Below are 24987 nucleotides of genomic sequence, written 5' to 3' on the forward strand. Positions count from 1 at the left end.
TGCAGGATTCCAGTCGGAGTTCAACGAGCGAACGGATGATATCCCGGAGTATAGTGTCATCACATTTTTCCATCCGTGAATCAATACGTGAGAATATATATATATATATATATATATATATATATATATATATATATATATATATATATATATATATATATATATATATATATATATATATAATAATTTAGTATTACACAATACATATGCGTATTGCTATTTTTCAAGTGGCTATAACTCTTTATAACGAAAAAAAAGCAGTCCCTTCAATTTCGCTATATAGAGTTTCGATTGTATTTCGGTTCCCGAAGATCTCCTGGATTTAGATTATGCAAAAATTGAAATACAGAATAATGAACACCGTTTTAACACCTTTAGAGCAGCAATCGACTATAGTAGGCGCATTACCTTTCTGGGATGACGTCACGCTGGTTTCAAATAATGTATTATGTTTTAGTCTTCACGAATGTATTCTAAAGGAAACGCAACCAGAACCGGCATCGACTGTTATAAAGAAACGACAATGATTTTTTCCAGATATTTTCGTCTCTGTAAGTTAACATAGATTCAACAAAAATTTTAAAACTAAGAATGTAGAAACAGAAAAACAATTATTTCGTATATTTCCGCTTTTTTTTTTGGCAATTTTTTGCACTTGTTTGACTCTTTCAAAAATCACTAACATTTTCACTCCAAGAATTTTATATTAAAAAAACATCGCAATGTTTTGTCACATTTTTATTTTTTTAGGTTATATTGAGATGCAGTTTTCACTTTGATGTTGGGCCCTTATTTGACTACCTAAAGACAAAACATTTTTTTTATGTCAGAAAGCTCCACCTTGCGGTAAGGAAAGCAACCACAATCGCTCATTTTAACGGCTCCCAGTTTATTAAATTGGCTTTTTGGATATAGAAAGAACCAAACCAATGAAAAGATTTAATTTTTTTTATCAAATTTCTTTCCCTAATATCTTACCTCGTCTTTTTTAATTTTTACATTTACATGTGTCCTGTTTAGTCTGTCACTATACATTTTAAAGATACTAAAAATTGTTTAGCCGAAGCGTTACAAATTTTACAAAAAAAAAAGAGCTACATATTCACGAATCATGTCTTATTAGAGTGATGCAATCAAGGAAATTATGAATATCACGGTATAAAGTAGAAAAAAAACTACAAAATATTCAGCATAGGTAATCTATTATTTGGCACCGGGTTCCTACAGTTTTTTTTGTAATCCTCCTAAATTTATTTAGCTAATGTTTGCAATACACGTAAAAACATGCTCGGAGAAGCATTAAAAAAAGAAATAAACACAGAATGTGTCGTTGTGTGCGAAGTCCGAAATAATCGAGGCCAACGGAATTTATTTCGATTATCTGGATTGTCCGCAGCATCACAAACGAAAATATCACAGTCCTAAATAATTTTCAGACAAACAAACACAAAATGTAGAGAACGGATTCAAAAAATACAGTGCAGAGTATCATATGTTGTGGCTACGCTAAAAGTGCCTCCCTATTTTTTTTTATATTCATTAACAGTGGGCACTAAAAAGATCTCTACAATAATAAACTATCACATCGTCGTTAATATGTTATGATTTCCATTACCAGGTGTTATTTTTCGTTAGACTATGCAAATAATATAACAATAGTGTCATAAAGCAAAATGGTCGATCATGACGTGATTATATGCAGTGTCACCACTACTTTCATGGTTTGCGCATAAATACATTTACTCAAATTGATATTTTTTTATATAATTTGAAAATACCGAAAAATTTTATCGTCACAAGTAGTTTTTTTTAAAGATATTAATAAAAAAACAGATTAAAATTTTGTCGCCAATTAGTTTTTTTTTCTCGAAAACGAAGCAAGATACGAAAAAAGTAAATAAATTGGAAACAGTGGCGCACATTTGTTTTTATCAAAAATATTGTTTTAATTTAATTAATCTTAAATAACAAAGGACACTTCCAAATTTCAACAAAATCAGTGAAGGGGTTTTTAAGATATATTAAAAACCCATTTTTAAAAAAAAGTTTGACACATGCTGACTATGCATTTTCGACCCACGTTCATATAAAAACGTTTTCTTATTTTTTCGTCTTTTAAATAAGTCTAACGTTATTTCGGGACACCCTGTATAGAAGATTTTCTTTGAAATCGAGTGTTTAAAGAAAAATTTAAAGAGAAACGCCATATTAAAATACTCGGTCCTAGTCTAGTAGTTTCGTTTCTAAATTTTTCGATATTTTTAAAAGTAACTTAATTGTTAAATATTTTTTGACAGGTACGGTCGATTAAAAACTTCAACAAGTCAATTTGTTTTTCATTCTTGATGCACAAACCACTCCAAGGATCAAACTTTTCCAAACTTATTAATGAAAAATGCTTTTATATGATGTGCACATTTTAATGTTCATACTGTACAGTGTGTCCCGTTTTTGATTGATGGTTTATTACGTATTACTCAAGCTAATCAGTAGTGGCTCATGGCTACTTTTTTATTAAATTAAACGTGGCACAAACAGCAATGCCATAGGTAAATTCGATGATACGGCATTTGAAAATTCCAGGCCCTCTTGTTCTGAACCTCAATTTTTTTTTTATAACTAAACCAATGCCTTTTAATAATTTTAGTATGAGTCTTTTAAAAATATGTAAATATATACTTAATTTTAAAGTTTTTATGGGTAAGCTATGAAAAAGAGATATAAATATATTTTAATTGTCAAACAGTAATGACATTTTTTTCCCTAATTCTCCATGTTAACCCAAATTATGACAATTATGAGCAATAATATTGCACACACACGTCTATTTTGACTTTTTGGAGTTTATGTAAAAACAAAAACATCTGTATTTTTCACGGCCCACTCCCAAAAACAATAAATTAAAAATATATGCTTTGTATTCGTAATAGCTCTTATGGGTTATATATTCTTGAATAAAAAAAGGATCCTGTATCTAAAAAATAAAAAATCTAAAACACCCTAGCTTTATTGATTAAACATCAAATATGGGACACACTGTGGAAACCGTACAAGCTGGTCTTAGTGAGGATCAAAAAAGGAGAGCAATATTGTCAAAATTGGTCACAATTTTTACTCGTCTTGTAATATAGGGTGTTCCACGGTTCAGGTTAGGCTTTTAAAGTGTAACATTGCTGCTTTTTTGAATATTATTAATGAATTATTTTGGCAATTTTTTGTCTCGTGCTATAGTTTGATGTAGTGTGCTATGTAATATCCATAATATCCGAATGAACATTTTACAAACAAAAAAGGAGAAAACCATCGAAATGAAGTTTTCATGAATTTATTGCTTTTTCACCTAAAATGCGACCATATATATTTTTTAATAATATCTAAAATTTTCATTCAATTCGTTATCGTTATTATTTATATAATTTTAATCTATTATCTATCTAAACTAGGCCCTTAAAACCTCAAATAACTTGGCCAAATCTCAACAGAATCGGGTGAATATTAGTGTAGATATTAATTTGAATTTTAATGCCTATTTTTTGAACACCCTTTATAGGAACATGATATTTATAAATATTTAAATATAAGTTTTGAGGATGAACTTGTCTACATCAAACTTAGTGTTGGTGTTGGTCCATTGACCACTTCTTAATATTTATCTCGTTCACCATAAAAAGCCAACCCGTCATCTACCGTAAAGCACCCTGTATATATGTAGTAGCTATACAGGTTACTGACAAGGGACATTCATTTGTTTATAAAAATCGATATAAAAAATATGTAAAACAAAAAGTTTGGTTAACTCAGAGAGTCCAATGACACTCGAAGACCAAGTTAAAACAGTTTTTCAAAGAAACTTTCACAGGCTACTGCAATACTATTTACAAAACTTCTCGATTCCTCCAGAGTCGAACTTCCTGACGTTTCGCCAACCATCCTGTTGGCTTCTTCAGCCTCACATTTTACTCTGTACCTGCTTCTATGTTGTTTGAGGGGGGAGGAGTAAATGAGGAGCATAAACATCCCATATTGATGACAGGTGAAGAACCTGAGTCTCGGTTAAGATTTCTATAGAGCAATCACGGTGGTCCTCTCTTACATTCAAGAAACATAAAGTCAAAACCAGATTTACCACTTGTCCAACAAAATTTCATCTGAGATACTAGGCAAAGCTCCGCCTCCTTCAAACCATATATAAGCAGATACAGAGAAGAATGCAAGCAGTTTCAGTCAAGCTCTGAAGAAGCCAATAGGATGATTGGCGAAACGTTAGCAAGTTAGATTCAACAGCAACCGATACAGGAGGAACCCAGAAGTTTTGTAAATAGTAAGTTAAAACAGTCACCATCCCTATAGTTTATATGTCAAAATTTGGCTGGCGAAAGGGACAAAACCCAAAATGGTGGCGTTTGGTTGTTTTTGCGCGCTTCGCTTCGAAATAAATGTGCACTTAGATGGTCTCACAGCAAACTATACAATTGCCCGGTGGGATCCATGTTCGACTTAGACGGGCACCGGCTCGCTAGTTGACGACAGAGCCATCTTCGAGAGGGTGGATAGGCTACGCTTAGGAAAACTGCCGCCACCATTGTTTTCGGAAAATATCTTCCGAAAACTTAACGGAAAGGAGAAAAAAAGATCTCAGCACTTGGGGTGATCGTCGAAAAAGTCTACTCACAACTTTCTAATTCCCGATTCGGAGTTCTTTTTCCACGGCGCGTCGTCCGGCTCGTAGGGCAGAGGGCCCTGCACGGGAGGATCGTCTTCTTCCGGGCTGAAACCGTGCGTATTGTTTAACACGCGCAAAACTTACAAACCACAAACTTACTACCGGGATTGGTCTTCGACAACTACTACGGGCGAAGCGAGTTTTGGCGGGGAAAGGAAACTTTCGCATGCACCCGTAAGTTTAAAACGAGGCTTTCTACAAGTAAAGGGTGAATAAATAAAAAACGGGCTGATGTTACGCAGATCTATTAACTAGTGGACGGAGTGTAGTGTGATATGGTGATGACACAAGAGAGGTAGCTAGTGTTGAATACTACGAAGACTCGGAGTACAGTGCGTTCAATTTATCTTGATAACATTTTATTTGGCTGTAACTTTTCAGTTTTTAGGGATATCAAAGTAATCAAAAAAACAAAACAAAACACTGTAAGGCTACATCATATATTTTTAAATGGAACGCCCTGTATATTATATGAGCTGTTCATTTTGAAAGTGACTTAAATCCATTTATCTTTAATTTGAAATACTTAAGGTTTTCCGTTTTTACGAAATTAAAAATATGCGTAAGATATATAGTTAACTTGCAATGTTAAATCGCATTTAAGGGATTTAATTTTATACATCCTATTAAAAAGTCGTTATTATTAAGTGTATAATATGACCTTGCTCACCTTAAAAGGGCTTAGTTCACTTTCAAAATAAAAATTTGTTCTGTTACAAAAAGTGAAAGAGCAATAGAAATAAATTTAGTAACAGGTTATTCGTTAACAATATGCGGGAGTGATTTGAAGTAGTTATGGTGTTCCGAAGGTATATACCGCATTATGTGTCGGTATTTTAGTGATGCGATGCTTCTTATACTTTTATATAACGATGGCAATACAATATTCCAAAATGTTTTAGATCTACCCCGACGTGACAAAAAATCAAGAATTTTAAATTCTACGTTCTCATTCATGGTTGTTTTGTATAAAATTTTATATGGTTCATTTCTTAAACATCGCAGCCAGCATATTTGAAGCCAGTTTAGTTTTTCTCCGTTGGTATTTTTGGATCTTTTGTAAACTGCTTCTTCCAAGAGTCTTGAAATAAAATCCTCTTGTTTCATTTCATTTAGTATGAAAATATTACCTTTTCTACATTTCTTAATTATATTATAATAATCTTGTGGCACATACAATATTTGATTTCTTTTTAACGACATTTCTATAATATATAATATATATATAAATTCTTTTTTGAATATTTTTCTATAAGTCCATTCATTAACTGCTTTAAATTATTTTCTTCACAGTGAAGCTTATAAAAATTAAACATTTTTTTAATAGTCAGTTCAGGATGAAGATATTTTCTGTCGGGATTATGGTCTTTAGTATAATGGGATTCAAATTTCGGGAAACTTAACAATCATATTTTCTTCATCACATATTTTTCTCGACGACGACGAATATAAGTACCACTTCTGTGTTCTCTGAATCCTTCTTTGAAGGTGCTGTTTTTTAAATTTTAATTCTCAATTACTTCCTTTTTCTCTGTTGAAGAATGAACTTCTAAAATTCTCCTTCTTTTTTTCAAATCTGTTTTATGACTTTAATCCCTCTTCACTTTCAGAATCAGGAAATCTTGTTATTTTATCCTTTCCCACGGGTTTAGTAATTTCTTTAAATTAAACTAACCAAAACGTCATTTAAATTACTTTCATCACTGCTTTCAATATTTTGGGCCGCACTTTATGACATCGTCAATAAAAAGTGCACTTAGGTCATTTTCAAAATTATGATTTTCAGTATCATCAGTCATTGTAATCCGAATAAGATATTCTATTAAACACATATATAATATACAGGGTGTTCAATTTAAAAACATATGATGTAGGCTTATATGTCAGAAAATTGATAGTGTTTTGTTTTATAGGTCACTTGGAAAAAAACTTAGCTACTAATCCTACATTTTGTTTTTTTTGTTTACCTTGATATCTCTAAAAACAAATAAGTTACAGCCAATTAAAATTTTATCAAGATAAATTGAACGCACGGTACCTAAGGTAACCCTAAATTAAATTTCGAACTACTTTTTGTGTGGCTAGTGATAGAAATCATTCACTGGTGCGGAAAAAACTGGGCAACCCAATTTAAGATCATTTTTGACAAAATGTTGTAAATTAAACATACCAGACAAGTCAACTGTATGTAAAGGTACTGTTGATTACAAACAAATTGTAAATGACATTAAAAAAAAAGAGAGTAAAAGTTATTTTTATCTTTTATCTTTATCTTTTAACTTATGTGGTGGTGCGTCTAAAAAATAGGATTTTTTATGTAACCAGATTTGCTCAAGAAACATTTTTTTTGGCCAACTTAAATATTTGTACTGGTTAAGGCAGCACAAAATTTAAAAAAATGTTATTCTAACTTATTTCATGTGATAGTTTCCATTGGGAAATGATTTAATTAATCAAGTATTTCTAAAAGCACATTCACTTGTTCAATTTTATAATCAATCAATAATAATTCGCTGGGAACTTGGTTAGGCACTACTATAGTTTATGCCGAGAAATTAGTGAAGAAAGGTATCGAAATGCAAAAACTTATTTCTAACCCAACAGTGAAAGAAAATTTAATATTAATAAAAACAAATTATTCTTTTTTATTGGAAGCCACCTCCGTTTCTTTGACCGATCAGGAACTTTAATACACTTCAAAAAAGTTTCAGGTACTAAAAAAATTTATGTCAGTAATTGAAAACAACAGAGGCTTCAAAATCCTAAAAAATACTTCAGAAGCTTTTATGGGCAATTTCACTTATTTTGAAAGACAACTGGACATTACTTCCAAACCTAAAATACTGTCCGATAACTTCTGTAGATCTTGAGCGAAGGTTTTTCCATTTTTAAACATATGATTACAGATAAAAAACACAATTCTCTTTTGGGAAATTTTGAAAAACATTCGGTTGTCGATTGTTTTTATAACCGCAAAGTGTAAGTATTACAATTTTTTTTTGTGTAATTTATATTTATTCAAATAGGTCTGTGGTATAGGTAAAAAATTCTAGGTTTCTGAAGAAGGGTTTTAATTATTATTAATAATTATTGACCTTCATAATATTTCTATGCATTTATCATGAACATTTTATCCATTTTAATATGCATAAGTTCTCCGAATTAGTGCATAAAATTTTCCACTTTTTTGAACGCAAAATCAGTTTTCTGCATCCATTTCAGTAAGCAAATTCTTCATCAGTAACAAAAACCCTCCCTATTCATTGCAGGATTAGTATACGCAACATTTTTCGATACACTTTAGCCCTGAAAAAGGCAGTTATAGAGTAGTGAATTTATGAAAAAAAAATGATATTTTATATTTTGTCTTATTATGTATTGTTTGTGATTTGTATAATCATTTTATTTCATTGTAGGCGTTTTGAGGAACGTTCCTGTTTTGGGTGCCAAAATTATTGTCAATTTGATTAAATAATTAAATAAATAAATCTCAGGGGTATTATAAGAAGGGCAAAAAAAAATTAAAGCTAATCATAGAATGCTTTAAAAAATTAAATGAATCTACTTTCTACCATGGCTTAAGCATAGCAGCACAGAAATTTAAAAGGAAAAAATATTTTTTCTACTTCCAAGCAAATCCAATAGGCGCGACATAATTATCAAACACTCACGTTTCGGGCTTGTTTTTGGGACGATAGGTGTCCAGTTCGTCTTCTAAATCGCTGACTCTTGCTTTAAGCTCGTTGCGTTCATGGAGGATATCCTTTAATTCTTGAGTAGTAAATCGCGGCCTGTTAGGGTCGTCCAAATCGAACACTGCCTTGTTACTTAGAACTGGGAAATCAGTCTAAAAAAAATGTACCCCTGTGCCCGGAGCCAGCAGGCACCAAGGAAACACGTACCTTCACTAGATCTTCATTTTCTTTCTGGGCTAAGCCCAGCCTTTGCTTTAAAGCGGACAAATCTCTGTGCTGATCTTGGAGTTGCACCAAAAAATCGGCTCGCTCGTCACATAACGTCCTCACTTGCATCTGCATTGATTTGTTTTTTCTCCTCAGCTCCTTGCCTGAGAACGTTAGTTTGTCCACTTGAGATTTTAGCTAAAAAATACCACTCAGTAGCAACGACATTCAAAAAAAAGGAGCCCCTACATTTTCCACAATCACACTTTTTTCTTGCAACAAATTTTCTTTCTCCCTAATTTCATCCCGCTGCTTTTCTAGGCAGTCCTGCAGTTTCTGCATCACTTCTCCATTATTAATAATATCGGGAGGAGTGGAAGGGGAATGTTTGCTGGGGTTACTTGTTTTGGAAAGCCTCCTGTTCTCATCTTGAAGTCTGGAAACCAGGGTCAACAATTCTTTGGTTTCAGAACGCCACTGCTCTTCAATAGCTTCCAATTCCTTTTCGAATTTTTGTCTGTATTCGGCCTTTTCCAATTTGTCATTTTCAAGTTGCGATATTTTAAGTTGTAATTCAGTTAGCAATGTATTTTCCCTTTCGTTTCGGGTCGCCAAGTTTTCAAGGAGCTCCAAAGCGTTGATGACTTTTGGCATCAAAGAGGTAACTGCGTCAGCCCCGTATCTAATGAAAAAACCCAGACTACATTGCATATAATTGCATTATATCGATATCCAAAACTACTTTCACACTTTGTAGGAATAAAAATTGCTGAAAATGTTCGGTAACTAATTTAATAAAGCCGGAATACCTGTCTATAATTTTTTCGCATTCTTTGCCGATATCGGAAGCGATATCGTAAACATCGACGACGGTTACATCCCCGGATAAATCGCTGACGTCCTCCATTCCGTCGTTACAAGGCCTGTACTTTAAACGAGGCATTAATTACTACCCAGAACCCCGATACTAATTATAGTCTAAGGAGCAGAGCAAAATTAAAACAAAACCAAGACACCTCTCAAGAATATTGATCCCAATTACCGCCACAGCAATGGAACACCTAGATGTTGACAAATTATGTTGTGTAGTCAGAGGTGTCAATACCAGAGAAAATGATCGTTTACACATGGATGAATCACACTCATGGAATAATGGTATGGTAGGTTCGTTAAAGGTGATGTCATAACGTCTATAAACAGAAAACTGAAAATGTTTCTCGGCTTGAACACGTCACCAAAAACCTCACAAAGCTACGACGAAAAAATAAATGTCACAAGTCAAAGAATGCTTCGCAAAAACAAGCAAACTAGTTCGGTGTGGTGTTAACGTTATAGATATTTGGTTGCCAAAATCATAAAAGCGTAAAAAACGAAAAAAATAAATTACCGTTATAAACTCTGAAAAGGTGCTACTGGTCGAAAATGAGATTTCGAATGACCACGATTTTGGAGAAGGTCCATGCAACATGCGATTTAAAATCTCGTTTTTAACGAGCCTGCGGCATTGAGCAACCAACATGGCTGCTGACACATCGTTAATATGTTTGGATGAGACACTTTTATGACAGTGTTTTCTCAAAATATGCCCAGATCTCGATAAACGTTCTGGGAAAACGAGTTAAGTGTATGGAATCGCTGCTTGGAAAGCAAATAACGCAAAGTGCAGGTTAGTGAATACCGCTTTAGAATTTATTTTTTGTGATTTATGAAAGTATTGGTCAGTAGAAGCAAATGTCGGTGCTGACACAAACCCACACTGCCACCAACTTTGTCCTTAGGAAATAGGAAAGAAAAAAAAAACCAAAATCACTTTTTAAAATTGTTTTCATTTTTTGTAATTATACAAAAGATTTAAAATAATACTGTGTTTAAAAAATACACCGAGAAATACCTATCAATAGTCCCTGATGCTTAAACTATTCAAAAATAATACGATTTTCCCTGTAAATGTAAAAAAGGCACCATCTAAACACAGATTCGTTTTTTAAATCTACCAATCTATCTCATCGGGCAGTCCACCGGGATATTCACCTGTAAGACATGCGGTACAGTGCCCTACAATTTGCTTCTTTCCTATGAGATCTTTTTGGACGGCTTTGACTAAACCTGCGACACTCAAATACTGCAAACTGTCGGCACCAACTTTCATGGCGATATCCTCAAAATCCTTCGTGTTGGCAATCAGTTCCTCCCTCGTCGGAATATTAATTCCCATGTAACAGGGAAACTTCAGCGGCGGACTCGCCACCCTTATATGTACCTCTCTAGCTCCGGCTTTCCTTAAGAGCTTAATTATGGGCCCTATAGTGTTGCCCCTGACGATGGAGTCATCTATTAGAATGATGCGTTTGTTTTTAACATTTGTCAATATAGGTGCTAAAAATCAGTGGCGTTCAAAAAAAATAAAGGCCAATAAAAGTCGCTTACTGAACTTCAAAGCGACATTCATCTGTCTTAATCTGTTGCTGGGTTGGATAAACGTCCGACCGATGTAGGTGTTCTTGGCCAATAATTCGCCTTGCGGAATATTGGACTAAAATACGTTTGACGATGGAAAAATTTTACAAATCTCAACTCACTAACCTCCAAGGAATAACCGTTCGCTGCAGCATTGCCCGACTCTGGTACAGATCCCACGATATCCGCCTCCACGGGGTGCTCCAGTGCCAACTGCCTGCCACAATGAACTCGGACGCTATAAACTTCCTGTCCTTCAAATATGCTCGTCGGTCTTGCGAAATACACATATTCGAAAATACAGAAAGCTAGGTTTTTCCCTTCGGGCGTGGGCACAATGTCAATTGTTCGAGGGCCGTTTCTGGTCAACTCCAATATCTCTCCAGGATAAATTTCCCTTTCGTATCGTGTTATTTTTAAAAACGCACACGACTCGGATGACACCACCCAACCGTCAGGCACTCTCTTGGTATTTAAGTCGCCATTGCCGACTGAAAATATAATTACAATATTTTGAACTTCCGAACTCATTGAGGTTTCCACCTTCTTGATGTTCCGATAGTATTTTTCCCAGACACAAAGGCCTGTTACCATATGGATCTCTAACTGCATATATCTTATCCTTGAGCATGATTACCAGGGAATAACTCAGCGGGGCCAGCTGCATCAAGTGCCTAATCCTTGCTGGCCAGTCGGGGCCATTTACTTCACCCTCTGGTGGGATTAAACATAAAGCTTGCGTTATTAATTCACTATCTGAGTGTGTCGATAAGCCAACCCCTCTATCTAAAACCTGGAGTGTTTTTTAGTATAATAAAAACACCGATTTGGTCCAAGTCAAACCAAGTATTCAAAAAACTATAATATTGTTACCTGTTTCCTTAAAGAACTGGCATTTACCAATTCACCATTGTGAGCTACAGCCAACGATCCGTGCATGGAGTGCACGACAAAGGGTTGGCAATTGACCTGGGTAGATTTGGCACTAGTTGAGTATCTCGTGTGTCCTATACCCATCACTCCTCTAAGATGAGTGATGCTATCCTCTGTGAATACATTTTTGACGAGGCCCATACCTTTGTGAACGTTAAATTCATTGTGGCCTTCGCTCGTAACGATCCCCGTCGATTCCTGACCCCTAAAATTTTAATCGTATCGCAGTGTTTTTCAAACATAAAAAAAAAAACCTAACCGATGTTGCAACGCCTGAAGACCAATAAGAATTATCTGAGCGATCTCCGAACTATTCGTCCAATGTTCATTTCCTATCGCCGAAAAAACGCCGCACTCGTGGGTAAGACCACTACAAACTTTACCTCGATCTTCATTCATTATTTTTTAAAACAGAAACTTCCGATTAAATCTGGTTCAAGTGGCAATTTGCATGAAATAAATGAGGTTATGATTGCCAATTTTGCCATAGACAAACAACGTGACGTCATCACAAGGTTGGAGCTTTAAAGTAGCAAAAATAAATGGTCGGTGTACTATTCTTTAACAATGTACTACCGTTCTGAGCGGAGACTAACAAACTTGCATCATTTCGTTAAGCGTTTGAAATTACTGTTCAAAATAGATGTGTAGATTACCTTTAAAGTAGTTCAAATTACTCCACCACAGACCAGCTGAATTCCATCCGTGCCTCCATCTTGTATTAATAGTTCAAAAGTAACAATCAAAAAGTGAGAAAAGTAGACGTAATGGATTAACCCAATTTCTCGATTCTATAAAATCCTTGTGCACACCTACCGACTAATTTAAATAATGATAAACGTTAATTGTTTTAGCAGGCATAAACAAAAATGTGTAACAACAAAAGGATTTTTTCGAAGTAAAACTAAAAATGGCTAGGATCCTTTTTATTCATAAATGTTGTAACGCTTATTTTATTTTGTCTTTCGCAATTTTTTCCTCGTTAATTCTTTATTTTTGGTTTAAAATGTTAGAGGTTCGTTTTTATGTACATTTTATATCCACGCTTAATATGTGTTTTCCAGCTTAGCCTAATCTTGAAGCTGGGCAAATGCATTTACGATGAACCAATTGATGTGGTGTATACTTGGGTTAATGGTACCGACCCTAGGTTCCTAAATGATATGCATTTTTACCATAAATTACAGGATTCTAACGTTGATAGTTCCAAAAAACGATACGAGGATAAAAATGAATTAAGATTTTCTTTACGGTGAGAAAAATAATTTAGTAGCCGTATTTTTTTTATTTGACTTTTTAACTTTTCCAAAGTGATACTAACCAAATCAATGCCTTCATTATGTTCTAATCTTGATATTTTTAGGTCTTTGGAAAAAAACGCACCCTGGGTAAATCACATTTATATAGTAACAAATGGGCAAATTCCGCATTGGTTAGATTTAAATTCTGGAAAAGTTTCGATCGTGACCCACAATCAAATATTTAAAGACACCTCCAATTTGCCCACCTTTTCTAGTCCTGCTATCGAAAGTAACTTACATAGGTTTGTTATTAGTATATACCTTTAATACCCTCAATGTTGTAAGTAATTTTCAGAATACCTGGTTTATCTGATAAGTTTATTTATTTCAACGATGATATTTTTCTCGGTCTTCCAACTTATCCAGAAGATTTTTATATTTCCAATAAGGGTTACCTTATTTACTTGGCGTGGGTGGTGCCGCAATGTAACCCCAATTGCCCGTGGATGTATGTGAACGACGGGCAATGTGACAAAGCGTGCAATAACGTGAACTGTCAGTTCGACGGAGAAGATTGCGTACATAACATGGGGCAGTTTCCGATCGTTAGCTACGAAGATTCCAGTTTCGTGGACATGGAAAAGCAGAAACTAAACGAATTTGAGGAATTTAAAAAAAAGGTGCAGCAATTATTCGACAAGAAAGTTTACGGTAGCATACCTAGAAAGCAATACCAAAGCGAGCACAACAAGACTGATAAAGTAGCTTTAATTAAAAACTTAACGAACATAATCAACGAACATAACAATCAAGTTATGCGCAAGAACAAGGTACAAAATAGGAAACAGAGGTCGGTGCGCGAGAAATTAAGCGGTGGCAGCGGATCTTTCAATATCGACGCTTATAGTGAATCGTTGCAGTACACAAATCGGCTTTTTAATAAGAAGTATGGGTTTAAGGTTAGGAAGGTACCGGCGCATGCGCCAATTCTAATAGAAAAGTAAGTTGTAAGAAAAGTTCTTCTAAAATGTTAAATGTTGGACATGGAGCTAAGTATATAACATGATAGCTTCAAAGACACACACTCTCTCTTAAAAACTGATTTTTTTTACATGTTTAGAATTAATTGTTTTCAAAAACATAAAATCATGTTAAAAGTATTAGCAAAATTTGAGTTTTTTTATCGCTCAAAATGCGGTAGGTTTTTCAAAGTTTATTATTTTAACTTTGACATTCGTACGTACATCTCATCAATCATCCACTACAGAAGCTGACCAAAAATTTGTACTTGTGTATGCTTGACCGAATATGTCTCTCCTGGTGTGTTAAGGACTGCATATTTTACACTTTTTCATTTACACCTTCTATATGCCATCTTAAATCAGCACTTTTATTCTTTCACTGAATATTTACATTTCAATTATAATGTACCAGGTGCATTTTAAGCATATCTTACTTTATTCGTTTTTGTTTGACGTAGGTAATTTAATTAAATGTAACATTAATAAATTCTTCGTATCCCAATGTTCTTGTGCAAATGTATTTTCTCACCAAGCCTTAGTCTCAGGCAGAAAGAATGGTAAATAATGGACAAGTTAACATGAATCGTAAAGTTGTAGGTTTTTTTTATATCTTTCAGAAAAAATGATAATATATATGTGTGAAAAATATTTTTTTTTAGCAAAGTTAAAATAACGGAAAAACTATTAGGTTTTGGTATATGTTATTTAAAAAAGTCGAAGAATTTTAAAAGGAATTGATTGATAAGCCCTTCCCTTTTTTTCTAGGGAAATCATGGCAAAACTGCAGGCCACTTTTCCCACAGAATTTGCGTTGACTGAACGGAACAGATTCCGGAGGGCAAACGATATGCAGTTTTCCTTCAGCTATTATTATTTTTTAATGTCGGAAAAAATACAAAAAACCAGCGGCGAGATTTTTGATGACGTCGATACCGACGGGTCTGGGTGAGTTTTTCCGATTCCGTACAAACGTTAAAAATGCGAGAACGATTTCGTTTACCTAGAACTTGGTCGGACAGGGAAATAAGAAACGTGCTAACAAAGATGTACGAGTTGCCTTTGAGTTACGAAATCGTAGACGGTTTCGAAGCGATTCTGATTAATTGCTCTGAAAGACAAACGTTCAATATCTTATCGACTCCACCTTACGAGAGATATATCGACTCGAAATTGGTAATTACACGTCATCTTTCCATTTGAGGTTTCCCCTAGTTTTTTTTTTGTAGCCAACAATAACGAGGGACATGGTTGTTGAATGCTCCCACTTGAGCCAAATACTTCGAACCAAATTTGGTTCTGTACCAAAGTATAAGTATGAAATTATTAAAAGTTCAGAAAATGGACACGTGACTTTTCGTATGTTGCGATCCAACATCACGGACGTCGTCATTCAATTGGACGAGATCAGAGAAGAACTGAAGTAAGTGCTTATTAACTATCTAATTTTATATATCTAGGTTATAAAGAAACATGCATACTTATATATTCGAGAAAGCCCTTGAAATGCACAAATATTGTAATAAATAAAGGGGCTGCTTTATTTTATAGAATTTCGTTACAATTTTATAGACAAAAGTTGTTGAACCGAAATTTAGTGTTAGCTTAAAAAGAGTAGTTTTTTAGTTTGATCATAGAAATAAGAATTTATGAGGTAATTTGTATAAATCATTTATTGCGATAACAAATATTAAGAATTTATAGATACATTTTAGAAATGTTACTGATATTTTACTGATTTATTGTAGGATCTCAAAAAATTCATTGTTAGATTATTAATTAATCACCAGTGAGAACAAACAATATCAAAGCATAAAAATCACAGTTAAAACATAATCACCCAACTATATACACACTTACATTAAAAATGAACTAGACTTAAAATTAGTAAATCTACACTTTGACTCTATTTGGAAGCATACGATTGAGAGGTAAACAGTTTAATAAATTTATTAACGTATAACTACAATTTACAATACATGTAAGCAAAATCTTTAAATTAATTGACAAAAATAATAATAGTAGTTTATTAACATACTGATCATTGAGAGCAAGTACTTTGAAAACTTTAATTATATACAGTTCTCCGATGGCGGCGCTGCAGATAGCCTTTGAGGCATTTTTTTAAACTTCGCATTATTCGTGGCTCAGTTAAGTTCTGTGGTGTTTAGTTTGTGAAAAAGTGCCCCAAGACGATATCTTGGGATGATTTTGTCGTAATTTTTGCAGCAAAATTAACAGCAAATCATATGTCAATCTATGTTTTAATTTCTTTTAATCACGTTTTAATCGTGTAGATTTTAATAACATACATATATAAAAAAAATTATACTTTAAATTTAATTTGCATTTGCAAATTTTTATTACTTTGTATGAGTTTTTACAAATATACTATCTATGTATAAAAGTATTTGTAATTGTTATTTAATGTTTTTTGAGTGACGTCCATCGACAAAGCAATTTATGGAGTCTCTGGTTTTTTCATTAATGTTGAACTCTCAGATGAACCCATAAAGCCATTTTCAAGTAAACAACTGCTATATTCCAAATTTCACTTTCGAAAATTTACATTATTTTCCTCTCACTGAATTGTAAAATAATAAAATATTATGTATTTACCAGAAAATTCATATGTCTGAATGACAATTTGGACGAAACGAAGTCTGCTGAAAATGAAGTAATACGAGCCATTTTATACGACTTCTACCTGTCCTTGTTTCCAAATCCGAGCAATTTCGAGCTCCCGGAAGAGTCTCGAAACAGGTTCCTCTACATGGACGAGCTCAACGATTGGAAGACCCACCACTATAGGGTCAAAGTATTATTATGTCTTACGATTTGTTTCCTGATTTTTGCCATGTTTTTTGGCTTACTTAAAAAAAGTTGTTGCGTCTTGTTTAATAAAATTTTTTGTTAAATTGGAGTATTTTTATTATTTTACCTGAAAATAAAGATAGAAATATTTATTTATAAATATTTATTGCATTATCATAAGATATAGAAACAAACGTTAAATACAAAAGTGATTGTTTATCATAAATCGCCAGAAAATTTTATGTAAAAGGAGCAATGAAAATTTGAAATGAAAGATCTTTTTGTTCCGATTAAAAATATAGGGCTTGATAGGATTATCCAATACTGTATTTCCGATAAACCACTGAAATTGTGCCTTAATTTTTCCCAAATATGGTATTAGATAACCCTATCAAACCCTCTATACCTATCGTCCATTTCAGCACATAAAATGTAGCGTCCATTTAAAAACAAATTAAAGTTGGCTGAATTTTCCCAATTTCCAATGCTTTTTTGTTTTCTCTGACAACTTTAAAAGAAAATATTGACAACACCCCATCACATTTATATTTAATGTTTTCTTTGGCGCAATAGGCGCTGTCTAAATATACGGAATAGCCCTGTATATTTCATAGGATATAATCTATAAGGGCACATCTATATACGCAAACAGGACACACAGGGATCCGCACTTGTGCTAGCTTGTGGATATCCATTGAACGCTACAAATTTCACATTTCTGTATGTTATTTTGGAATCCAAACATGAAGAACTGTTGAAATCCAAGTGCGGATTACTTTTGGAATGCACATACAATTATTTTCAAATCCAAAAAGAAATCTAAATATTTAAAGTTTTTGAAATGTGTGACGAGAATTACTTGGTTTGGATGTCACCCAAGTATATGAACTTGGTAAATAACGATTCTTCTCGTCTGTGGGTATATATTAATTAAAGGATGTCGCAAAATACCTGTATTCTTAGCTAATTCAAATCCGTTATAACGTAATAGATTGTGACTACATCCGCCTGACTTTAATTTACCAAATTTAGCATCAACTAGCAATACAAATAATAGAATAAAAACATATTAGAATCCTTTAAAATAGCGTTTGTTATAGTTTGCTTATACTATCCTCATCCAATATACAGAGAAATTTATTTTTGAAAGTAGATGTGGGTGAAGGGTGATAAAAACTCACAAATTTTGATATGTAAACTAAACTTTTGTGTTTTTAATGGAACTATTATTTTTAACCAATTGCCTTACGTCATTCGGCAACTAACATGGCCGCTAACAAATCGCAAATTAGTTTTCATGCCGCATTTTTACGATAATATATATTTTCCCAAAAACCAACCTGATATCATTAAATCTTCAGCCAAAAAGGAGTTAAAGATGTGGAAACCACTTCAAAATATCGCAATTTTTATGTTGCAAGATAAATTTACCTATTATTTTTCTTGTAAAAACTATATGTCTTCTTATCCTTCCGAAAAACTTGATATCGTTTAAAGCAATCAGCAATATTGTCAATAAAAACTTTCTTGACGCACGATGAACACATGGATCAAGATTAAATGTCATACTAACATAATTTAAAATGGCTTTGCCAATCCCTGCAATAATTAATTAAATAAATACGATTTTTATTCTCTCATAAAAATAACGGTGTAAATAGTAGACATCTCTATTAAGCGCTTCAACAATCCATAACCAGATGTCGCCGCGTAGAAATGAGATAACCGTAGGGGCGGAGCTTAGAGAATATCCCCTTTTCTCAATATTTCCTCTAATAATTATGAAACGGAACAAAAGTTACAAAAACGGCACTATTTTAGTTGATAAAGTTATCAATGATATGCGTTCCGCTTAATTTGTAATATGGCGCTCAAGCCCAAAAAAACCGAATTTAGTTCCTTTGAAAAGAAGGCGAAAAAAAGTTCGTCCAAACAAAGCGCATGCTCCTCTTTTTTTCGCATTTTTCCAGACTAAAACGGCAACCTCGGCTTTAATCGAGGAAAAGTAAATTACCCTAAGGTCGTGATGATACGGTAAGTCACAAACGCACCGAAATCTCCCGGCCAAATTCGAAACAAAACGGTATTATTAAATTATTGGGCGTGTTTTCGTGATTTCTATCAGCGACGCGCTGCACGTCGAGAGACGAGCGACCTTCGCGCATCCAGAACAGAGAGCGAGATAGCGCGTCGCGTCGTGGATAGGAAATAAAAGGCGTAGCCATTTTGATTTTGACGAATATTGACATACGTCTAGTAGTCTAGACAGAAAGTCATTTGTTACACTCGAGGTGACATGTAAACAGAAGAAAAATCGGTGGAAATACGAAAGTCACATGTTTTCGTAATTACTCGGTATTTTTTCGCTCGCGCTGTCGCGGATCCGTATCGATAGTATTTTCGGTTACTGAACGCGAGGTGGTTGTTTTCGTTCCGCGAGTTAACCTTGTCGATTATTTTCGGCCCGGTTTTTTTCAAATGTTTCTGTGTTGCGTCCCGAATGTCGACGACGGCCCGCTAGATGGATTTTAAATTCAATTTCGAATAATGTGAGTAGAGTTCCCGGCTACTTGATCGTAATATTCTTTGTTCCACGTCCGAAATTTTTGGTCCGTCGATTAGCGCCTCGTAATAAACGCAAATTGATGTGCCCTTCGCTGTTTCTGTACCGTTTAGCACTTGCAAGGGACTTAGGTTATGTTCCTAATTCGTAAACATTCGTTAATGGGCTGTAATGGTCGATTTTTTTAAGTAGCTTGGAGGTGCGAAAAGAAAAGCATTTGGTGCTAATTGACGCGGGTAGCGCTATCAAACAATTATTATATATAATGTACTACAATATATGTAGGTAGTCGAATTGTCCGAACGCTGCTCAAAAGAGCATGGATGAAAATTTTAATTACTTTAGAACCGTAAAATGCAAATGACTTTGGCAGACTGCGTAATGTTTTTTTTGCTTTGGGACATGTACCTTCCAGACGCAGAGTTGTTTTATATGAATGAGGATTTGTCTTTTAGAAGCCCGTATGTACATTTTTCCGCCACCTTGGACTAGTCGAAATCATTTAAATCTATTGGAAAGTCGAAATATTTCGGATGATGTGAGATATGTGAAATATTTGTTATCTGTTATCTTAAATTCATAACGCATTTCCTTGGAGTTTAACATAAAAAAAAGCCAATAGGCGTCAATCTATAAATAAATGTTTTTAAGTTATTTATTTATAGATTGACGCCTCTATCTGTTCACCCAACCTGATGATGCAAAATTACTGAATGTCCATGCCCCTTTCTCTAAAATAAAACGTAATTAAAGTTATAAAGATTATTTATCTAAATTTGAAGAAAACGAATAAAGACCTTAGAGAAATATTTTCAAAATAGAACTTTTATGTCGATTATTAAAAAAATTATTTATTAGTTTATTTATATATTTAATCTTTATTTTACTACTGAAACTAAGACAACTCGTGGTCTTTGTTAAAAAAAGTTTTAAAATAGACCATGTTTTTCGTGTAAATTATTTGAAAATCCGTAAAAATGATGTAAAATCCGCGAAATTTGAAATTTACCAAACCTTTTCGAAATTCATGAAATCTGTAAAATCCGATACTCGTGTGAAATCTGGTGTACCAGTTTTGGATGACGATTTGCCCCCAGGTTTCACACAACCAAAGGATGTTCTATGGACTTTCAAATGATTTTTAAAAATTTGAATGATTTTGAAAAATAATGACCGAGGGACAAATCAACATCCTGAAGATTTCACAGATTTTACGGATATCACATAGATTTTTTCAGATTTCATGGTTCTACGAAGATTTAAAAAAAATTTTTAGGTTGTGCGTAAATTTTTATATATTCAATCGTAATTAAAACAATTAATTGTAACGAAAATACACCTTAAACGTTTCTTCAAAAAGTGGTAAAGAGTATTGTCATTTTTAAAATTTTGTTTCTTCTTTTTTTTTTCTTCTTGTTCAAGTTTAATTTCTTTTTTTTTCTTAGAAAAAAGCATGCAATTACAATTTATGCACAACATGTATTCAATATTTATATTTCTTTTTTTGGTATCGATATTTTGTTGTTACGACTATTAAAGGTTTCAAATGCCTAATGAAGAAAAAAGGAATTCGCACAGTGCTATTAATTTTGTGGTAATAATTGCCACAGTTTAAATTTACTTGTGAACCTACCTTTTTAAGATACAACGGGGATGTTTCTTTGGTACTTTACTGTATAAAACCTAAATGGTCAATAAACAAATTGATAAACATCGTGATGAATAATAATCGTGATTCCGTGACGATATTGTGACCAAATCTTGAGAGCACGCGACAGCTTTGGTTCTACCGGATTTCACATTCACATAAATTGTTGATTGCTAAATGTCGGCATTTCTAGATATTTTATCGGGGGTGCCGCAGGGTTCAGTATTGGGACCGTTATTATTTTTGATTTATACGACGTATCTGTTGTGTCTATTAAAAATCTGGGTCTATATATGAAGTTTTTGGATCACGTCTCGCTCTCTCTCTCTCGTTTGTTTTACTGCAATGTTGCCTATTACCCCTGCTTAGACATTGCTTATCGGCTACAGAAAATTTAGAATACCTGTCGCTTTATTTCTAACTGGATTTGGCCATATATCAGGAGCATTGAAGAAATTAAATTGGTTAAAGTACAGAAATGCTGTTTGAAACGTGCGATAGATTCCAGCATTCCCAAATATTTGGACGACGACCATGCCGTTACATAGGACTGCAAAATTTCGATGTTCTTTTACATATGTTTTTGATCCGAAACTTTTCGTTTGTATGTAAAAAGTCAAATCAAGTGTAAATTTATATGTTACAATAAGGTCCTGCTTTGATGTGTGCTTATTTTTACTTGACGTTACTCACTCTTTGACGGTGATCGGTACAATACGATTCGAAAAAAGACAGACGGCCTCTGACGAACCAATAGAAGACAACTTTGGCAATAACAAACTATGACTGACACAGTCGAAGGCCTTTGATTTTATAGTTCACTTTCCGGGTAAAAGCCCCATGTTCATTCTCAAAAAAATGAACTTTTTAGCAGGAAGTCTAACAGCAACATTCGTGTGAGTCAGTGATAGTTAATATATGTGACAATTTCCTCAAAGCTGTTGATCTTATTTTGGCTGTGTTCTTGGATTGTAGGAGAGCTTTCGAAACTATTGATAGGTTTACGTTATTAAGAAAAATGGAAACGCTTGGCATACGAGGTTCAGTTTTAAATTGATTCAGAACCCAAAAAGTTAGATTTAAACATCGTGTGATACTGTCCATACAATGTATGGAGTGCCTCAAGGAACTGTACTGGGCCCTCTATTATTCCTATTGTATATTTTTGACATATTTAATGTAATTAACGATAGCAAAATCGAATTATTCGCAGATGGTACAATGTTTTATATAGTTGCTAGTGGCATGGATAAGATGAAACGTAGTATTACCAGTGGTTTGAACCGAATCTACGAATGGTTATGTAAATAGAAACTTAATATTAACACGTCAAAGTCTAAATTTCGTATTTTTGGGAAAAAACAAAAACTAAGTAGTGTTAATATAGAAAACATAAAAATTGAAATAAATAATGACATGCTAGTACACGAAAGTAAAATTAAGTACCTTGGAGTTATGTTAGACTTAGAACTAACGCTACGACCGGAGGCTGATTATGTAATTAGAAAATTTTCACAAAAAATAGGATTTATATGTAGAATAGGCTATAGTCTTTCCATGTACACTATCAGACAAAAGTAGAGCAACATCTTCAAAAATAAGATATATTTAACACAAGTCCCAACATTATGATTATACATGCAAGGTATTGTATACAAATATAATACATTTGAGGACATTAAATTAGGCTATGATTTATTGATGATCGCAAACAAAACAAATGTGTACAGGACTAGTTATGCCAAGAGGAATTCCAATTTCAAAAGACCTAAAGCAAAGAGTAGTAAATGCATTTATGGAAGGTACCAATCAAGCTGATAAGTTACCTCGGTACAGCGTATCTAGAATAATTTCATAGTATAATGACAGAGGACACTTAGAAAAATTGCCGAAATCGGGAAGACCCAAAAAACAACGGTTTTGACTGACAGGCGCATTAAAAGAATTGCTCAACAAGATCCTTGGAAGTCCGCACCTCGAATAATTGCCGCAATTCCATAAATTACGGTTGGTATACGAACTGTGCAAAGAAGATTAGTAGCTTCAAAGTTGTTCAGTAGACGGCCAGCAAAATAACAATTTTGTTAAGTCTATAGTATGTAGATTACATTGCAGAAAACATACATTGGAAATACTATATTGATTATGCTTTATTTTTTGAAAATATTTGCTGGTGCATGAATGCACCACTGGTTTTATCTGTGAAACAAAACTTTCTTATTGCAAGTCTAGACAAGTCAGCGCATGTAGAATAAACATCCAACATTTAGCGTGTTGAACACGGAGCCATCAATAATCAATATAGTATTTCCAATGTATGTTTTCTGCAATGTAATCTACATGCTATTGTTCTTTAGTTTGTGTCTTGTGCAGTGAACGTTACAGTTCGTAAAATATGGCATTTCCGAGGTATTTGACTCAAAAGGAATTAGGATGAGGAGGATGGGGACAATAACAATGAAAGTCGTAAGTATTATTTGGATTTACGTATTCTTATGTATTGTAGCATTCCATTCCTTATAAATTTATGCTAAAAATAATGTGAAAAAATATTTACAGAACATATTGACGCGGTCTATATTCCACCCGACGTGGATACCTTGACTGACGAAGAAGATGTGAACGATAACATAAATCTACAAGAGTTTGGGGAACCAACTGATATAGTTGGAACTTTCGAGTTACATACACCGAATGATACAGCTCTCCTTCAACAGTCCTGTAATTCATCAACCACTGAACCTGAATGGGACTCATCAGATGATGAAATCCTGGAATTCAAAAGAAGACGTATGCTTTTTGCAAACGACAGGCTTGCTTCCACTGTCAAATGGAAGAAAGGTCAGATTGAGTACACTCACACACTTATATCCGATGAATTTAGAGCATGTGAGGAACTAAAAAATAGGCTTTCTGGAAAAACTCCACTTGTAAATATTTTTTATGTTTTTTGATGGCGAAGCGATTGATTTGATTTTAAATCTTACATTGCTTTGCGACTTTTAAAAACTGATAAAACAATTACTCAAAGAAATCTTGCAGCTGCCATAGATGAAGTGCGTTATGATAATCAAGGTCACCTCATGATTGTTCATGCTAACAAAGCCCGAAGGAGAGGTATAATTTGCAACAGCCACACAATTTACGTTTGTAATGAGTGTAATTTGCATTTACATCATGCTTTGTAAAATATTACCAAAAATTAAACAGGGTGTTACTAGTGGTGCGCTCATGCACCATAAAATATTATGAGTTTTTTTTGTATCAAATCAGGTTCTATTTGGAAAACAATCTACTTTTAGTTGTTTTCTGTAGAATTGTATATTTATGTATAATTTATATGTTACATCTTATGTGGCCCAAAACATTATTTAAGGTTTTTTCCCAGTGGTTTTTACGCATTTACGCACCAGTATTTTTTTGTATGTTTCGAGTTTTTTTTTTTGAAGTAAAATGGCTCCCGAAATCGTGGTTTCCGATATACGAGGAAAATCAAAGCAAACTGAGTCTAGTTGGGTTGTTAGTTAGAAGCCTCGTCGGCTAAAAGCGTTAAATTTGGAGACAAAAATCCTTCGATCTATATTCCCGTCCGAAATATTCCATTGCCATTGCCGAGATCGCGAGCGTAGTCGCGTCTTAGTCATCCGACTACCGACGAAATTAACGAAGAAAAAGGATCCCGCTGTT

At 33.8% G+C, this 24987-nt stretch overlaps 4 protein-coding genes across 7 annotated transcripts in view; 2 read left to right on the top strand and 2 right to left on the bottom strand.

The window, feature by feature from the left end:
* Positions 1–1183: 1183 nt before the first annotated feature.
* LOC132706313 (RILP-like protein homolog) lies at positions 1184–9718 on the bottom strand. Of its 3 annotated transcripts, none has more exons than XM_060677583.1 (7): positions 9435–9718; positions 8875–9307; positions 8626–8823; positions 8395–8570; positions 4826–4918; positions 4673–4768; positions 1184–4609 (listed from the first exon to the last, which is right to left on the bottom strand). In XM_060677583.1, the coding sequence occupies exons 1-7, from the start codon at positions 9566–9568 to the stop codon at positions 4498–4500; spliced, it is 1242 nt and encodes a 413-aa protein (XP_060533566.1). In that variant the 5' UTR covers positions 9569–9718; the 3' UTR covers positions 1184–4497. The 3 variants fall into 3 exon arrangements, with proteins under 3 accessions (XP_060533566.1, XP_060533565.1, XP_060533567.1); XM_060677582.1 differs by having other exon boundaries at positions 4823–4918; XM_060677584.1 differs by lacking the exon at positions 4826–4918.
* A 192-nt stretch (positions 9719–9910) lies between these two features.
* LOC132706333 (N-acetylglucosamine-1-phosphotransferase subunits alpha/beta) lies at positions 9911–17213 on the top strand. Of its 2 annotated transcripts, none has more exons than XM_060677614.1 (8): positions 9911–10291; positions 13080–13267; positions 13379–13558; positions 13612–14256; positions 15044–15223; positions 15283–15451; positions 15505–15698; positions 16898–17213. In XM_060677614.1, exons 2-8 carry the CDS (start codon positions 13179–13181, stop codon positions 17190–17192), a joined length of 1752 nt encoding a protein of 583 aa, XP_060533597.1. In that variant the 5' UTR covers positions 9911–10291; positions 13080–13178; the 3' UTR covers positions 17193–17213. The 2 variants fall into 2 exon arrangements, with proteins under 2 accessions (XP_060533597.1, XP_060533596.1); XM_060677613.1 differs by lacking the exon at positions 9911–10291 and adding an exon at positions 12754–13030.
* Positions 10452–12617, bottom strand: LOC132706334 (amidophosphoribosyltransferase-like). The gene is made up of 6 exons (XM_060677615.1): positions 12275–12617; positions 11956–12220; positions 11626–11875; positions 11209–11573; positions 11053–11158; positions 10452–11001 (listed from the first exon to the last, which is right to left on the bottom strand). The coding sequence occupies exons 1-6, from the start codon at positions 12412–12414 to the stop codon at positions 10616–10618; spliced, it is 1512 nt and encodes a 503-aa protein (XP_060533598.1). The 5' UTR covers positions 12415–12617; the 3' UTR covers positions 10452–10615.
* A 2146-nt stretch (positions 17214–19359) lies between the features above and the next one.
* LOC132706597 (homeobox protein PKNOX2-like) overlaps positions 19360–24987 on the top strand; it is a 62999-nt gene continuing 57371 nt past the window's right edge. Inside the window, exon 1 of the mRNA XM_060678014.1 lies at positions 19360–19638. The gene's annotated coding sequence lies outside the window, so the exon portion shown is untranslated. The remainder of the gene's footprint in view (positions 19639–24987) is intronic.

This window comes from Cylas formicarius, unplaced genomic scaffold (assembly GCF_029955315.1).
Source record: "Cylas formicarius isolate icCylForm1 unplaced genomic scaffold, icCylForm1.1 PGA_scaffold_8__14_contigs__length_24414737, whole genome shotgun sequence".
Classification (NCBI taxonomy): Eukaryota; Metazoa; Arthropoda; class Insecta; order Coleoptera; family Brentidae; genus Cylas; species Cylas formicarius.

Coding starts and splice junctions, on each gene's coding strand:
- LOC132706313 (XM_060677582.1), bottom strand. CDS start 9,568: ATGCCTCGTTTAAAGTACAGGCCTTGTAACGACGGAATGGAGGACGTC. Junction 8,571..8,625: donor AAAATGAAGATCTAGTGAAG/GTACGTGTTTCC, acceptor CATTTTTTTTAG/ACTGATTTCCCAGTTCTAAG. Junction 4,919..8,394: donor CCCAAAAACAAGCCCGAAAC/GTGAGTGTTTGA, acceptor CTTTACTTGTAG/AAAGCCTCGTTTTAAACTTA.
- LOC132706334 (XM_060677615.1), bottom strand. CDS start 12,414: ATGAATGAAGATCGAGGTAAAGTTTGTAGTGGTCTTACCCACGAGTGC. Junction 11,574..11,625: donor ACTATCGGAACATCAAGAAG/GTGGAAACCTCA, acceptor TTATATTTTCAG/TCGGCAATGGCGACTTAAAT. Junction 11,159..11,208: donor CGAACGGTTATTCCTTGGAG/GTTAGTGAGTTG, acceptor AACGTATTTTAG/TCCAATATTCCGCAAGGCGA.
- LOC132706333 (XM_060677613.1), top strand. CDS start 12,926: ATGGCTAGGATCCTTTTTATTCATAAATGTTGTAACGCTTATTTTATT. Junction 13,559..13,611: donor ATCGAAAGTAACTTACATAG/GTTTGTTATTAG, acceptor AGTAATTTTCAG/AATACCTGGTTTATCTGATA. Junction 15,452..15,504: donor GATATATCGACTCGAAATTG/GTAATTACACGT, acceptor TTTTTTTTGTAG/CCAACAATAACGAGGGACAT.